The 17,610-nt window shown below is 43.3% G+C and overlaps 1 protein-coding gene across 1 annotated transcript; it reads left to right on the forward strand.

The window, feature by feature from the left end:
- Positions 1-1,217: 1,217 nt before the first annotated feature.
- On the forward strand, positions 1,218-17,593 carry pcsk7 (proprotein convertase subtilisin/kexin type 7). Its single transcript, XM_080545826.1, has 16 exons — positions 1,218-1,342; positions 2,198-2,652; positions 4,900-5,034; positions 5,483-5,648; positions 5,920-6,010; positions 6,116-6,170; positions 6,324-6,462; positions 6,673-6,773; positions 7,270-7,437; positions 7,561-7,665; positions 9,153-9,255; positions 12,912-13,068; positions 15,115-15,209; positions 16,272-16,377; positions 16,759-16,876; positions 17,058-17,593. The coding sequence occupies exons 2-16, from the start codon at positions 2,248-2,250 to the stop codon at positions 17,286-17,288; spliced, it is 2,175 nt and encodes a 724-aa protein (XP_080401952.1). The 5' UTR covers positions 1,218-1,342; positions 2,198-2,247; the 3' UTR covers positions 17,289-17,593.
- The last annotated feature ends 17 nt before the right edge of the window (positions 17,594-17,610 follow it).

The raw sequence follows: 17,610 nt of genomic DNA on the forward strand, positions 1-17,610 counted from the left end.
TCCCTCTCTCGCTCGTCTTTTCCCTCTCTCACTTCTCCTTCAGTAGTCTACCTTAATTGATACAAAACTGAAAATGTTAGACATGTTAGAAGGGTGGGGAACAATGAGCCTGTTACACTTAGAATGTGTTTTTGAGATTAGATTGCAAGTGGACAGCGAGAAACATTGCTGTTTAAACTTGTATTATGCGTCTCCAAAAAAGTGTTCCACTTGTGTCCAGATTTCACCACCTCTGTCCACTTGTGTCCAGATTTCATTGACAGTTCAGCCAAGTTCCTCAGCAAGCATCCAGCGTAGCTTCCTTGGTAGCGAGCTTACAGATAGATAATAATAATATATATATATATATATATATATATATATATATATTATATAGAAAGGATAACGTGAACGTTAGTTGACTCAGAAGAAATATATTATATATAGAAAGGATAACGTGAACGTTAGTTGACTCAGAAGAGCCCAGCAACCCTACTTCTTGTATAGACATGTTAGACATGTTTCTTTATGACTTTTACTGAAATTCATATGAGAATAAAACATGCATAATGAGTGTACCTGATGAGTGCACATGTTTATTTATAACACAGGGCAAGACACACAAAAAATAAAAAAAATATTGCTAGCTTAGCATTATAACGTTTACGTTAGCCCAATATTGCTATCTTATAGCAAGGAGTCTGGCTAATTAGATGGTAGACTCGCCAGCCAATGAGGGGGCTCTTCACGAGTGCTTCGCCAACCAATCAGGTAGCGGTATTGCCCTACCTTCCCCTACCATCCTAGGTTCCGCAAATTCGCCCCCAGGCCACACCCTCACAACAATTCTGACGCCAAAACTTTGCGAGGGCATAACTTTTTAGCTGGACTGAAAATATGCATCCTAATAGATATTTAGCTATTTTTAATTTTGTGAGAAACATACAAAAAAATCTTCAAATATACCGGAACTTCGATCGACATGAAAAATGATCATGTTTACAGCTAGTAAGTGTATGTCCTGATAATTCCCTCCCTGTGGTCATTCAACAGATACTTTGAGCTGTATGGCCGCAGTAATTAGCCTGCAATATTAACATCATTATGTTTGTGGTTCCTTGATCCCTATTTTACCATGTTTACAATGCAAACTAAAGTTGAACTTGGTTGCTCTTATTTTGAAGAAATCCACATTGACAGATATTTACATTGACCGGAAGTACATAGGCGGAGTTCCACATGTTGGAGCTCAGAGAACACAGATCTTGACGATCGGTCAGCCAGGCTAAAGGTACCTAAAGTGAATATCTGAATGAACTTGTCACCCACCAATAATCTGTAGAATACAACGACTGAATGAAAGGTAATATGGATAGGAAATTCAGTAACGTGGCTAGTTAGCTAGCTAGCTAACTACGTAAGACGATACTTGTTGGGGATTAGCTACTAACGGTGCTGCCCTCAGCTCAGCGCTAGCTAGCTAGTTACCTCTGTCTCTGTCTTCACTGTACTCTGATAACATGTGATTGCCTACAGCGTGAGTAATTATGTCGTAATTGTAGTTAGTATTGTTCGGAGATGCATTTCCCCTGCCACTAACTAGCCAGTCCGTCTATTGGTTAGCTTGCGTCAGCGAATGATACCAGGCAGGGAGTTGTGTTACTGTATTTAGCCAGCTGGCACTGGGATAGTTTAGTCTTTAGTGTTGGAAACCTGTAAACTGGGACTAGCTAACTAACCCTTAGGCCTGGGACAAATAATAATGAGTATCTATAGCGAGGACAGGATCTGTTCAGTATGTTTGTAAACGAAGCCGTATGTGTAGAACATGTGTGTTGTATTTCCGCTCTACATTGCGGAAGTTGGAGAGTAGTGTATACTAACAAAACACACATATGGACGACCACTACATAGTGTAAAAAACAGTTCTACTGTTCTAGTTCTACTACCAGCGCTCTAGCCCACTAGCAGCATGTTTTAGCATTGTATATTTTAGCACTGTTTAATACTAAATGCCATCTTCTCATGGATATTGTTTATATTCATATTGTGGCTATTGTTGGCAACTGGTGTGTCAGCACAAGCAATAGCTTACCCTCTATGTAATATCCCATCTCTACCTTTTGCTTTTCTCCCTTCTGTCTGTTCTACCCCTTCCCCCATTCTGTTATCTCCCCTGCCACTCTCTCTCTCTATCTTCCTCTGACTGTTTCCCCAGGAAGCAGTTCTGATGTGGAGCGGTTCCGTTGAGCACGTGCCTGTGTTACCATGGGACCACCTTCCTTGTTCTCATTTCTTCTCTGCCCGTCCTTCACGCTCCTCCTGACCATCTACCCTCTCCAAGCCTCGTTCTCCCCCTCTCCCTCCTGTGGTCCCGGCCAGTCCTGGGCTGTCCGGCTGCACACAGACCCTGAGTTGCTGGAGGATGGCTCCCTGGACCTTGAGGAGATAGCCAGCAGTGTGGCAGAGCATGCTGGGCTGGAGAACATGGGCCAGATTGGGCAGCTGGAGGGCCACTACCTGCTGTGTGCCAAGGCCGAGGAAGAGGGCAGGACTGGGGAAGTGTTGGCAAACCACCCTCACGTGCGCTGGTATTCTCGGGAGCATGTCCTCAGCAGGTCCAAGAGGGCAGTGGCCTTCAATGACCCCAGATACCCGAAACAATGGCACTTGGTGAGACAGTCCTGTCCTTATCTCCTTTGTTTATATAAACCTTAGATACTAGGGATGCACGATATGCATTTTTTCCAACCGATACCGATAACCGATGTTTACCCGCTTCTCGTGTCCAATAACCGATATGAGAACAGATATAATTTCACAGTTGATAACCTGTAGTTCATGCACACCTGAAGGTAAGAAAGGCTATGTAGTGAGCAAAGATTGATGATTTAATATTCCATAGTGATCTCACCAAATCTAAATTACATCACTGTTGTTAACACAACAAAGAGAACACTTCTGACTCTTCAAATGTTGAAATCATTTAAGCCTCTTTCACACATAGTTCCCTGTAACTTCAATGGAATCCCAAGCTGTGCCGTCCAGCCATTTTCGCCGTTCACTCATGAGTCAATTGCCGGTAGATTCGCGTCTTGCTCCCTTTAACACATGTCGGCGTTTCCCTGGTTGCGAGATCTAAACTACTAGAACAGAAAGCGGCAGGTAACAGGCACGTAACATCCATATGCTGTATGTATAAATAAATATATTTTACTACCAGCAAGACACCGGAGCACTCGTATCTATAACAAACGCGGAGATTGTATGAGCCCCGCGTCAGTCAGCCTTTCCGTAGAAATACATAGCTCCGTTATATATCTAACGTTACATGTTTTAAGGCTGATCTGTGCATGATGGTGCTGCATTATGTTGATCTATTTATATCGATCTATTCTTGCCAATTCCTTATTACCAGTGGAAACGGGGAAGGCTAAAACACTTTGAATGGAATAGATAGGACTTTCCATTCAATGGAGGAAGCATGATACTCGCGAGTTCATCTCGCTTTTCCCCCGTTGATGTATTAAACAATCTAAGCAATCTAATCAGAGCAGTTGTTATTATGTAATATTATTGATGGATGTGCCATTTTTGATGGAGAGCAGTGAGCGGATGACTGGATGTGAGCATGTATTTGACTAATGCCGATAGATTCGCGTCTTGCTCCGAAACCGGAGCTGTCGGCGCAGACAGGATTTTACAGCGTTCTTTCAAACTATCGTAATTCATGAACTATATGCCCAATCTAAAAAATTCAAACAGTTTCTGAAAGCAGAGAAGTTGCACTTTTTGAACAGTTGAACTTCTTTAGGCTTATTACGGTAGTTCACCGAACTTTTGCCGAACATGTATTGCAAATTGCAAACGCACTATCTGCCTCAGAAACTCTGAAAAATGTCCACACCGGGGAAGCCATGTTTCGCTCTCGTCTCTACACTGTGTGGCTGTACGCAGGCGCAGCATCATGAGCGCGACAACCGGAACCGGAAATATTTCTGGCTTCATATTATCGGCTCTATATCGGCTAAAATTTAATAAAACCAATAAATATTTAATAACATTAATTTCCCAATATCGGGCCGATAATATCGTGCATCCCTATTAGATACCCAGACCCAGTTTTCCTTACATGAAAATTAAGCAGTGATTAGAGTGCTCAAGGAGACCCCAACCCCTACTGAGCAGCCACTTACATTACGCAGTGCCTGTGTAGACCTTTTTACTAGGGATGCTCCGATCTGGATTTTTGGGGCCGATACCGATCACCGATTTTTTCCCTCAAGATCAACCGATACCGATACCGATTTTTTTTAAAATACATAACTGTAGGCCTACTGACTGGATAGACTACATATTTTTTGCTTTTTAGACAAAAGTTTTGATCCATTAGGCACCAAGCAAACGCAGACCCATTTTTATGGCATAGTAAAAGTCTGGCCTATCACCCAGTTAGGGCCTGAAGCCCAAGTCAGTGATATGGCTGTATAAAAGACATCATAAACGTGGCCTTCATGGTTTACATACTGTTACGTCCTCCTATGTTTTCTGTTCAGTTATCTGTCTTCCCCAGGAAAAAAAAAAAAGGAAAAAAAGATCGGTTTTTGCGATCGGCCATTTTTGCCGATCACCGATCGAGTCATTTGGAGTGAAATCGGCCGATTTAAATCGGTGGCCGATAAATCGGAGCATCCCTACTTTTTACCTCAGCGCACGCTTGGCTAATCAACGTTCGTCGGACATCGGGGCCCCTGCCGCCTGTCATACTCTACCAATAGCAAAAAAATCAAACAAAACACACACCCCAAACAAAATGTTCTAGCAGCCTGACAGTATTAGCTTATGATTTCAAGTCAGCATATAGACGTGTTTAAAGTTTCCATCAAATCGTCCTTCTCCTAACCCTCCACCCACCCACAGCACAACGATGTCCGGGAGGGGATGGACATCAACGTGACTGGGGTATGGGAGCGCAACATCACTGGGACAGGCGTGACAGTGGTCGTCGTCGACGACGGGGTGCAGCACACCCTAAAGGATATACAACCAAACTATGTGAGTGAGACTCTGGCCACATTCTATGTCTTAGCTGACATTCTATGTCTTAGCTAACATTCTATGTCTTAGCTAACATTCTATGTCTTAACTGACATTTGGAGGACTTTTCTGCCCACCGTAGCCGAGGTGCAGGAGATGAATAGTGACACAGTTATAGAAGGAAGTCTCTGCGCACTAAAGCTAAGCTTTCAGTAGGACGACATTCACCAGAGCATACCTGACTCACCTGACTCACCTGACTCACCTGACTCACCTGACTCACCTGACTCACCTGACTCACCTGACTCACCTGACTCACCTGACTCACCTGACTCACCTGACTCACCTGACTCACCTGACTTACCTGACTTACCTGACCTGAGTTATTTGACATATGCAATTGTCATGCTGTAGTTTGTTGTCCAAAACATTCACTCACTTGCTCCCATTGTTTTTGTCCCTCCAGAGTCCAGAGGGCAGTTATGACTTGAATTCCAACGACCCGGACCCCATGCCTCACCCGGACGCCCGCAGCGATAACCACCATGGCACACGGTGCGCCGGCGAGATCGCTGCCGTGTCCAACAACAGCTTCTGTGCCGTGGGCGTGGCTTATGGCAGTAAAGTGGCTGGTATGTACGTCGGGAGAATCACCATCAGCCAAATGCATTACATGACTGTGTGGCCATGATGAGCATAAAAATAGATGCATATTTTAAAGTAATTCAGTGTTTAGAATAGATACTCAAATGTTGCGCAGAATATATAGCATGTTGATCATTATAGCATGTTGATGGGGTGAAATGCCTCTAGGTTGTAGCATCTTTTATATGTTAAAGATCTGCACAGAATATGTGTGTGTTCAAAATACTCTAACTATCTTCTATCATGCTACCTGTCCAGGTATCAGAGTTCTGGACGGACCCCTAACAGACAGCATGGAGGCGGTGGCCTTCAACAAGCACTACCAGATCAACGATGTCTACAGCTGCAGGTACAAAGCTGAACCACCAGCCACAGCACACAACTAACCGTACTATAGGGCGTTGGTGCCTACCGTTGAAAACGGCCAAATGAAACCTTTCCTTCTCTCTCTCAGTTGGGGTCCAGATGATGATGGACACACTGTTGATGGGCCACACCCCCTGGGCAAGGTCAGCAAGGACACCACATAGTACCTGGAACAGATATGTCTTTAGTGTGTATGTGGCTTTAAACCGCATTGGGAGTGACAGAGTTGGGAAGTGGGATGATCTGCACTTGTACCACCCTCCAACACCAGCGTCACTTCCCACTTTCTCCTGCAGGCGGCGCTGCAGCACGGAGTGATCGCTGGCAGAAGAGGCTTCGGCAGTATCTTTGTTGTTGCCAGCGGCAACGGGGGGCTATACAAGGACAACTGCAATTACGACGGCTACGCTAACTCAATCTATACCATCACCATAGGTAAGGTACATGGATAGAGCAGTCTTTCAGTAGTGTGGGTGTGTTTGGGGATGAAAGCCGGGATCCTGATTTTTTCCAACAGATGTATCTCCCATTCCATGGGGGAAAATGTACCGGAATGCAGGAAATAGCATATTACATGTTATTAACACTAAATAATACAACATGCACAGTGTGGAAAATACTCAGTTCAGACATGTGTGTTTCTAGGAGCTGTAGATGAGAACGGGAGGATGCCATTCTATGCTGAGGAGTGTGCGTCCATGCTGGCTGTGACTTTCAGTAGTGGAGGCATCAAAATGCGCAGCATTGTGAGTCTACACACACACACACACACACACACACTAACCCACATTATGTAGACAACAATCCAGTCGATTGTCAGAGAGCCTTAGCAGGGGTTGGGGTACATGGGATTGGGGAGGTAGAGTAGGAGAAGTAGAAAGTAAAGGCAAACCGATTAACCTGTATACTGGTCAATTTTACAAAAAATTATTTAAAGTAGGTGGGTACAATATCGCTAGTAGAAACTACCCTAACTTATGTGATTCTGAGGTGCTTCTCAAAGGATTTCACAAGCTTGTCAAGTCTGTAAAGGAGATCAGTAGACGACTCGTTTTGAGTCGTCTCCCCTGAGGTTTGGAGTCCTCTCCCCTGTGACATGAGCAGATAATGTTGGAGCCAGAATGTTAGATACAGAAACCTGAACTGTGTTGAGAGAAGCCAAATCTATCACTACTCCCCAGGCCAAGTGTCGAGTTTTTGTGTTGTTTACTGTTTGCCTAAGTGTTGTTTATCCCTGTGTAGGTGACGTCAGACTGGTCGTTGCAGCAGGGCACGGGCTGTACCGACGGGCACACGGGCACCTCCGCGGCGGCGCCCCTGGCCGCTGGCATGGTGGCTCTGATGCTGCAGGTCCGACCCTGCCTCACCTGGAGGGACGTGCAGCACATCATCACCTACACAGCTACGCAGGTAGAGAGTGACATCAGATACATTGGGTCAGAGTTTGCAGAGGGGCAATGGACCGTATGGGCCTTTTTAGAAACACCTAGGCTATCGTCACCAACAGGATGAAGTGTGTACGTGTTTTCACAGTATGACATGAGAGCAGATTGGGAGGTTAACGGAGCCGGCTTCCACCACAGCCACCAACACGGCTTCGGCCTGCTCAACGCCTGGAGGCTAGTCAACGCTGCCAAGGTACCGCTCTGCCATAGACACACACACACACACACACACACACACACGGATCTACCTGTGCTCCTGGATTTAAACAGTGGTGTTATGTCTTCTTCTGTATTGTATTTCTGTGTCTTGGCCTCTGTGTGGTGCATCATTTCATGTTAGATTAGATAGATAGATAATTTCAGAATTATGTCTGAACTTTGACAGATGAGATTAAAAGTAGGGATGCACGATATTATCGGCCCGATATTGGGAAATTAATGTTATGAAATATTTATCGGTTTTATTAAATTTTAGCTGATATAGAGCCGATAATATGAAGCCGGAAATATTTCCGGTTCCGGTTGTCGCACTCATGATGCTGCGCCTGCGTACAGCCATGCAGTCAATTAACGGTAAGCTAAGGTAAATAGATAGCCAATGTTAGCTAGTGCTAATGTTCACCATCTCTGTAGTCTGCTCTAAAATACGCAATCAAACAGTGCAGGCAACCCATGCTGTTCTGTGAATGAGACGAGCTATTGACTGATGGCTTTCTACTGCCAAATCATATTATTACAGCAAACATGTCGGTAGTTTGGCATCTGTTCTCTGAACAACAAGGAGAGGCTCATTCCGACATTGACTTCTGTTTTCGTTTTCGCGATTTCAAAATAAAAGCGCGAGCTAAGCGTTGTTGAAAATGAATGACACTGCTAGTCAACTAACACAGCTTGTTTTGTGAGCCTGCTAACAATGTAAAGTAGAGTTATAGTTAACTAGGTAACAATGTAAAGTAGTGTTATAGTTAACTAGGTAACAATGTAAAGTAGTGTTATAGTTAACTAGGTAGCAGTGGGGATTACTCACCCAATCCATGCATTGCAATAGTTTGACTTGACTAGCGAGTGTGATGTGTTTTTCAACAATGTTGAAATGTATTTCCTTTTTTTAAATAAATGAACATTTGAAGAGTCAGAAGTGTTCTCTTTGTTGTGTTAACAATAGTGATGTAAGTTAGATTTGGTGAGATCACTATGGAATATTAAATCATCAATCTTTGCTCACTACATAGCCTTTCTTACCTTCAGGTGTGCATGAACTACAGGTTATCAACTGTGAAATTATATCTGTTCTCATATCGGTTATCATATCGGTTATCGGCAACGAGAAGCGGGTAAACATCGGTTATCGGTATCGGTTGGAAAAAATGCATATCGTGCATCCCTAATTAAAAGTATAAAAAAGAAATACATAATGAGTTGTGAACCCACCAACTCTTAAAGAGCAACTAAGCAATATTGCCAAAATAACAAATTCACAGTTGAAGTGAAATAAATGAAATGATTGACAGTCTAAATGTAATGTGAAAAGGCTGGATCTGAAGTGTGTGTGTGTGTGTGTGTGTGTGTGTGTGTGTGTGTGTGTGTGTGTGTGTGTGTGTGTGTGTGTGTGTGTGTGTGTGTGTGTGTGTGTGTGTGTGTGTGTGTCTGTGTGTCTGTGTGTCTGTGTTTGTCTATCAGGTGTGGGAATCGGTGCCTTTCCTGGTGTCCTATCAGAGCACAGTGCTGAAGGAGGAGGAGACTATTCCAACCAATCCAGAGAAGCTCTTCCTCACCTCAAAAGGTTAGTAGTGTCTCTGAGTCAGTCTGTTGAGTATTCTGTGTATTTTCTGTTTCTCTTCTCTGTGTCAATAGAACTGCTCTGTGTAGAGTTGAGTGAGCAACAGAACAGAACCGCCCAACAGGCAATCATAAACTGACCTTATAAGGCAATGTTCTCCAGTTTCTGTCACTGTGTACTCTGGGCAGTGGAGAGGAGATCTCTCTCTCTCTCCCTCCCTCCCTCTCCCTCTCTCTCCCTCCCTCTCTCTCTCTCTCTCTCCCTCCCTCCCTCCCCCCCCTCTTTCTCTCTCTCCCTCCCTCTCTCTCTCTCTCTCTCTCTCTCCTCTCAGGCACAGTGACCTCATTACAGCAGAGACATCTCCACCCTTCCTCTTTTCCTCTCTCTCCTCCCTGCGTTTATGGCCTGACTCACGTGTGTGTGTGTGTGTGTGTGTGTGTGTGTGTGTGTGTGTGTGTGTGTGTGTGTGTGTGTGTGGTCGGTCAGCAGCAAAGCCAGAAGCAGTGCGAGTTTCCCTGCGTCACTGTGTTTGGGCCAGATAACCCAGCATTAATGGTCTCGCATCTGTGTATTTAGCATATCTAATCAACTCCTACCAACCCACTCACATCCTCAGATGAAAAGATGCTGGATTGCTTGTCGTCCACTTTTAAGGCTAACCTGCAGCCTTTGGCACAATAAATACATTTAGATAATAAGAGAAATAGTTCATAGACATTCAAGAGTCACAGGTGATTTTGAGCCTCATAGTATTCTGGGGGAATTGGGTTCAGTGGAGGATACAGTGATTTGGTCTCAAATGTAGTCAAATTTGTCAATAAAGAAATTCATGTAATCAGCACAGCTAAAATTAGAGGATATTTTACTACGATTGAAGGAGTGACTTTCAGTTAGTTCGGTGACAGTATCAAATAGGAATTCTGGATTATTTACATCAAATAATCATGATCACAATTAAATCTGCAGTGTATCAAAATAGATATAACAAAACCTCCAGTCTAAATATAGGATATTCCTGGTCAGAATAAAGGTATGAACCATATCAACCATACTATCAACAATACTATACGGAAAAAAGGGGTGTGTCCATTTGATCGCAGACAGGATGTCTGCTAGATGTGTTCATTCATCTGTGACACAAAGGACCCAGAAGAGAGAGTGATTAGCGTCTACACATAAGTGATTAGCGTCACAGATTAGCGTCTACATATCTCATAAGTGGTCATGAATGTAACCAACGACTATCGTCATTATTACAACCCAGCATACAAATCAGTCTGTAGAGTCAGTAGAACTTGGTAATATATGATATTATAAATAATATGATTAATTTGCCTTCAAAACGCAAGCGTTAACATTGACAGCCCTAATATAAATACATTTATCTTGTTAACTTATGTAATGTGGCTAAGCATCCCAGCTGGGTTGGGACCCATCCTTTATGCATTCTCAGTGCCAGACGGGTACTACACCACGATGATGGAGGGAGGGAGACGTCCTCAGCCAGCTCTGTGACAGCTCTGCAACTACTCGCTGCCTGTGGCACTGAATTATCACTAACTTTAGCTAGTTTAATAACTCCCTGGTGCTGAAAACAGACACAGCTAGTAAGCTAGCTGAGAACTTAAGATAATATGAAAACTTTAAACCTTCATAATCACATAAATTGCTCGAAACATAAACTCTTCTCCTACTCTTTGCAACTTTTGTTGAATATTCAGTAAGCCGATGGACCTCATGTAGGTTCAGGTTAGGCAAATCCTGAAGACAGCGAGAGAAAAATACCATCTACCTGAGTCCATAAAATCACCCTCTACCTGAGTCCAAACCTTCGCAGCTGCCTGACCGGAAACGCATTTTACCAGGGTAGGAAAATGCGGAAGTTCTTAGTAGCCCGACACCCACTTGCATTTACATGGGCGCAATGTAAGAGCCTGAGTCTGAAGATCTCAGAGTTGAATACATTGTAGGTTTAATAGTAATTTTGTTTGAATTAGCTTGTGATAATGCATAGTGTTTGGCCTGAATAAGTAGGCTATGTTTTGGATATACGGCAGGTTTAATTGTGGCAATTTGTAGCATTTGTAAGCTAAGCATGTGAGAAGCATCTTGGCTATTTAGTTTATTTGGATACAATGCCTGCGATAAGTCCTTTTTTGTTACTTATTTATGATTGATTGATTTTTTAATTATAAACTATCTCGACCAATATCCCCCTTTTGTCTACACCTATCCTCCCACCATCTCTCTCCCATCCTCCCTTCCCTTCCCTGTCTCTACCCCTATACTCTCCCATCCTGTCTCCCTCTCCTCCACACATCTCTACCTCGTGCCTCTCTCCTGCTCCTTCCTGTAATCTCTCCCATCTCTCTCTAGCCGTCTCTCTTCTCACACACCTTGTATATCTCTCCCTCTCATCCTGTCTGGGAACAGTTCTTCCATATATAGTCATGGAGTGTTGGTGCCTCCCATTAGCAAACAGAAGTGAGGAAATGCCAGGGACTTATTGTACACAGGTGGAGGGAAATGGCTCCAGGATGCTGTTGATCTTCCAATGAAAAGCGTGCGTTAAGCAGAATCTACCTAATTTCAGAATACACTGCATGATTGGCAACTCTAAATGTAGAATGACAGTAGGAGTTTACAGGGTATCCGCGGTGTCTTGAAAAGTATTAAAAGTTGATTTTGGGAAAATCAAGACCCTTAATAAGTATTAAAAAGTCTTATCACGATTTTATGAGGTCTTGAATTTTGTAGGTATTTTTCTGAATTAGACTAGACCTAAAAACTTTTAGTAAAAGTTTGTAGTAGTAAAAGTGAATTTATTCGTTTTATTAAAAAACTAAGATGAACCGGAAATTCTGTTGTATGATAGTGGTCTAGTCTATTGCAAACTAAAACTGTTAAGTTAAAGGTGTCACTGATGTAAACGGTTACAGCTCGAAGTGGCGGTGAGGTCTGGAAAAATATTGACAAGGTCTTTAAAAAGTCTTAGAAAGGTATTGAAATTAACCTCAAGATTCCTGTATATACCCTGGTTTAACAGAATAGTGGACTAGTCGACTAACATGACCACTAGTCAGTCTGGGCAGTTGTCAGCGTGGTCCATGCTCATTTACGTTGTCTGCTGTCATCTTACAACTATTCTCCTCTATTTCCTCTTGTGCATATTCTCTGATATTTTCTCTCCTGTCTTTGCCGTCTTTTGTAGACGTCGTTACTGTGGTGTGTAAGCCTATAATGTTGCTGAAAGTGCTGAATTCCAGTATATAATTTCATGATATCTAAGCTTTATTTCACCAGTTAAGAGTTTCACCCAGTCAAAAGTTTGGACACAGCTTCTCATTCAAAGGAAAAAAAGGAAAAAGAAAAAAATGCAAACAGCATGAACAAGCTGTGACACAGACCTGGGCAAAACACTGCCCTCAGGCCTGGTTCGGACCATCAAGGACCTTTACCTAAGCCCTCAGGCCTGGTTCGGACCATTAAGGACCTTTACCTAAGCCCACATTGGTTGTGCATAGCCCTGTTGTAGTTTCTTTGTGTGCTTTTTGCATAATAAGGTAAACAATGATTAGTCAACTACTATTTTTGGTCAAACTAGTCAAAATCATTGGTCTGATTCTCACTCTCTCTCCTTTTCTTCTCTCTTCCCTCAGTCACTTCAGCCGACCTGAAACAGTCTGGGATGCAGACCTTGGAACACGTGTCTGTCACCGTGACGATAACCCATCCCTGCCGTGGCAATGTGGAGATACTGTTGTTCTGCCCCAGCGGGATGACCTCACTCATTGGAGCACGCCGAGCCATAGACAGGTGAGGTTACCCACAGCCCCCTCACCCCCAGAACCCTGCTCTCAGCTTCTGTTTGATGGTATTTCTGTGCTTATTGGTTTCACCATTCAAAAATGGCAACACTTTTTATGCATAGTCCCCCTGTTTCAGAGTACCCAAAAGTGATGGGGCAATTTGCTTGACAGGTGTTTGTGTTTGTTAGACATGTTCTTTCATATCCAGAGAGCTCTCAATGTCTAGTATTGATTCTAGGATTTCTGTTTCCATTTGGAATCTGCTTATTGGTGTCTGTGACCATGAGAACCAAAGAGACATCAATCAAAGTCAGGGTCAAGGACATTATGAGGCTGAAATATTTGAAACAAAAATATCACCAGAAACACAGCCAGAAATCACAAACGGCCTGTTAGGCCAAGGAATATTTCTACAGTGGAGGACCGAAGAATGCTCACCATGATAAAGAAAAACCCCCAAAACAACTTTCTCACAGTTCAGGAACAATCCAGGAGGCAGGCGTGAAGACTACCCGTCTGCAGAAGTCTTCACCAGCAGAACACAGGCTACACTGCTAGGTGCGAAACCACTAGTTTCACAAAAACAGCAAGGCCAGGTTACAGTTTGCAAAGTTTTGTTCTTGTGGACAGATGAGACAAACATTAACATATACCAGAGTGACGGCAAGAGTGAAGTGTGCAGGGGGAAAAAGGAACTGCCCAATAGCCACAGCGGGGTTATGGCTTGGGCATAATGTTTCCACTTGAACTGGCTCCCTTGTCTTCATCGATGATGTCATTGTGAACGGCAGCAGCAGGACAGATTCTGAAGGTCTTGTCAGCTTGGAAGCAAATGCCTCCAAATTCATTGGACTGCGCTTCATAAAGCAGGACAATGACCTAAAACATACTGCCATAGCAACTAGGGAGTTTTCCAAAGAGTGGAAAGTTTTTGACCAGCCACGTCAATCTCCTATGTAATGTTCTGAAGGGAAGACTTCAGGGAAAACTGCCTCAAAACAAAAAACAACTAAATAAGGCTGCCGTACAGACCTGGCGGTGCGTCACCATAGAAGATATCCAATCAATTGGTCACAGGCTTTAGACAGTTATTGCCTACAAAGGATTATCCACAAAATACTAAACACGGGCGCTAAATTTGGACCTTTGATCGATCTGTCCCATCGTCTTTGCATAAAAAGTGTTATAATTTCTGAATGGTGAAACCACATTATTAATAAACAAATACCATCAATTAAAAGCTGGGAATCTCTACTTTCATAGTAATGGTTTGATTTCAAATCCAAACTTTTGGAGTTTAGAGCCAAACGAAGAAAAAGATCTTAACTGTCCACGTCTACCTAAGGACAGCGCAGTGCATAACCAATGTTGTTTAATAGGACTACTAAACACTGCAAGAAGGTTATGTGCACATAACATCAACTTGATTTTGTCTCATAACACTTTCGTACTTAATGCTGTTCTCTGTTGTGTGTGAACCAAGGGACCCCTCAGTCAGTATAGTTAATACTACTGAATACTATTTTAATAATGCCGGTTGAGAGAGCGTTGCTTGTTCGCCGCTTCTCCGCCCGAAATCTAGGTGTAATTGCAATATACAGAGTAGATTGTCCTACAAAGACACTTAGACTTAGATTTAGTCATCTAAAAATTCATTCGACCCCTATACTTTCTTTTATTTCTTTTTTGTTTCTTTTTATTATTCCTGCTCAATCTTTTCAGTTTGTAAAGCGTCTTTGAGTGTCTAAAAGCGCTATATAAGTCTAATGTATTATTATTATTATTATTATTATTATGAAATATACTGATAATATATTCTGATGATACTGAAATATATGTATTAATTAATTGGATTATATAATGTAAGTATAATTGTTAAGTATAAACAGGGGTAGGACAGGATAAGCCTAGGCTTCTTCCTACTCCTTTTCGAACAATTGATAGGACTGTACTCTACATATTAGTTATTTGTTATTTATTATTTTAAATCACGTTCGAAATAAAGATTCATTCATTCATTCATTCATTCTTTGTCTGTTGTGTGTAAACCTAGGGATCCGTCAGGCTACCAGGACTGGACCTTCTCCACGGTGCGCTGCTGGGGGGAGAGAGCAGAGGGCCTGTACAGACTGCAGATCACTGACCACAGTAAGACCACCCCTCTCAGTGTTTCCTCCAGGAATTCTCTCATGCGGCCCGCCACGAATCAATGCATATAGAGGAAACACTGACTCTGTTATTCACCTGTGTCCCTGACCCCAGCATGACCACTGTCATTCAGTGCAGTATCACATCATGTGTGACCACCAGTGATGCCGGTAACGCGTTACTATTTCCAAATCAGTAATCGGATTAAAGTTACTTATTCAAGTGACTGTGCGTTACTATTGCGTTACTACCTCATAACTTAGGCTAAATGCAGTATTTCTTTGTAATGTTCGATAGCTTTTCTCGCGTCTTGGGGAGTGACGTCAGTGCTCACGTTTTCAACACGAGGTTACTATGGAAGGCCATGCCTGCAAAAAACGGCTCTCGACTATCGCGAGATTGCAGCAGAATCGCTCACGTGTATCACCACGCTGATTGCACAGTGTAAACAGAAGCGTAGCCTACACAATGGAGCGAGAACAGAGATATGCGTTAAATAGCTGGAAATATAAGGATTATTTTGAGTTTGTGTCAGCAAAGGATGACAAGAACATAAATGTTGATCATTGATAAACTCAGACTCACCCAGTTTAGGATTAGGATTATATTAGGATCATATCTGAATGGTCAGGGTAGGTTTTAGGTTTTGTGAAACCACTCCTTGCTAGTTACTGTTAAATAAAGATTATATTTATTTTATTGTTTAAAAACAAGTATTTATGTTGGGTGAGGCAAAGAAAGACTCTTTATTTTGTTGTTTTAAGTTATTGTTTAAAGTTTAATTATGTAATTTAAGTTACTGTTAAAATAAAGTGAGTTTTGGCAAAACCAGTTTTCATTTTTATGTTGCGGGGGGGGGGGGGGGTCGGGTGCCTAGGCAGCTGCCAATAGTAACTAAAAAAGTAACTAGTAATCTAACTTAGTTACTTTTAAAATCAAGTAATCAGTAAAGTAACTAGATTACTTTTTAAAGGAGTAATCAGTAATCAGAATACTTTTTCAAAGTAACTGTGGCAACACTGGTGACCACTCCTCCCCACTCCCTCCTTTCTCATTCCTCAGAGGACCCTGCTGAGAAGACTTGCTTGCCTCAGGGGACTCTGAAGCACTGGAAGCTCACCCTCTACGGTTCGTCTCTTTCCTTCCAGGAGGTGAAGGACAGACAGAGGTATGGACCGGCGTCTATCTATCTCTGTTGTAACAGTCTGTGTTCAGGCAATGTTAAAGACTTGCAGGATCTTTGGATCATTTCAGCCAAGTAATGTCAAATGACCTGGTTGAACAGAGAGGGGCACACGTCCCGACACCCATGAAAAAAATATTTTGCAAAGGTTTGTTAGCATCAAACCGAGGACTGTGTGGTCTAATGAGATGAGACATTGATTAACATGTTTTATCATAACCATCCAGTCGACACACATGCTGAAATCTGATTTGAAGAACTAGCAACGAAAATCCTATAGCATAGCAGCGTCTAAATCGTTTTTGTCTCTGTGAATTGGTGTTGCGCTACATGTGAACGTTGACGGTGGGGTGTTTTGATTGACAGCGTGGTGGAGGAGGCTATGGGAGGTCAGTATCTGGACAGCTCCTTCTCCTTGCCCTGCCCCCCAGGCCTGGACCTCCCTCCTGAGATCGTTAACCCCTTCACCTCCAACAGCCTTAAGGTAGGTCAGACACACACAGACACAGACCAGATGAGGAGAATATGCTTCACACTGACATTTTCCCCTTCTCTTTCCCTCTCTCTCTCTCTCTCTCTCTCTCTCTCTCTCTCTCTCTCTCTCTCTCTCTCTCTCTCTCTCTCTCTCTCTCTCTCTCTCTCTCTCCTCTATCTCCATGTTGTAGTCTCTGTTGCTGCTGGGCTGCTTTGCTCTGTTTTGGTCCCTGTACTACACCCTGGAGGTGACCCTGGCCCACATGGACTTCTGGGACCTGTGTGGCCGGGGCAGGGGGCCACGCTGGGGCAGGGGGAGGGGGGCCGGGGGTCTGGAGGAGGACAGCTCTGAAATGGAGCTGCAGACCGTGTTGGACTCGGAAGACAAGGTGCCTCTCATCACAGGAGATGCAGCCACATAGCACCGGAGAGACGTTTTATTAAGACTGTGGCCTTTTAATCAGAGAGAGAGAGTTTGTGTGTGTGCGTGTGTTTGATTAAAGTGTGAGTTTGTGAGTGTACTGCGGTGCAGCACCTTGGACCCCTGAAGCCTCTTTGGACTCTCTGGGAGATGCAGTGCCAAGATTACCGTCTCTGCCTTGCCCTGGACCCTTAGGGGTCTTACCTCACCTAGCAAGAGACACGGAGGGGGCTGGCACAGTGGTCTCTGGGGCAGGAGTAGGTGTCATTGGTATGGGTTTGACACTTTTTAAGATTTGAATGAGTGGTGATTGGGTTGGGTTG

The sequence above is a fragment of the Nansenia antarctica genome, assembly GCF_963989245.1.
Source record: "Nansenia antarctica genome assembly, chromosome: 1".
NCBI classification, from domain to species: domain Eukaryota; kingdom Metazoa; phylum Chordata; class Actinopteri; order Argentiniformes; family Microstomatidae; genus Nansenia; species Nansenia antarctica.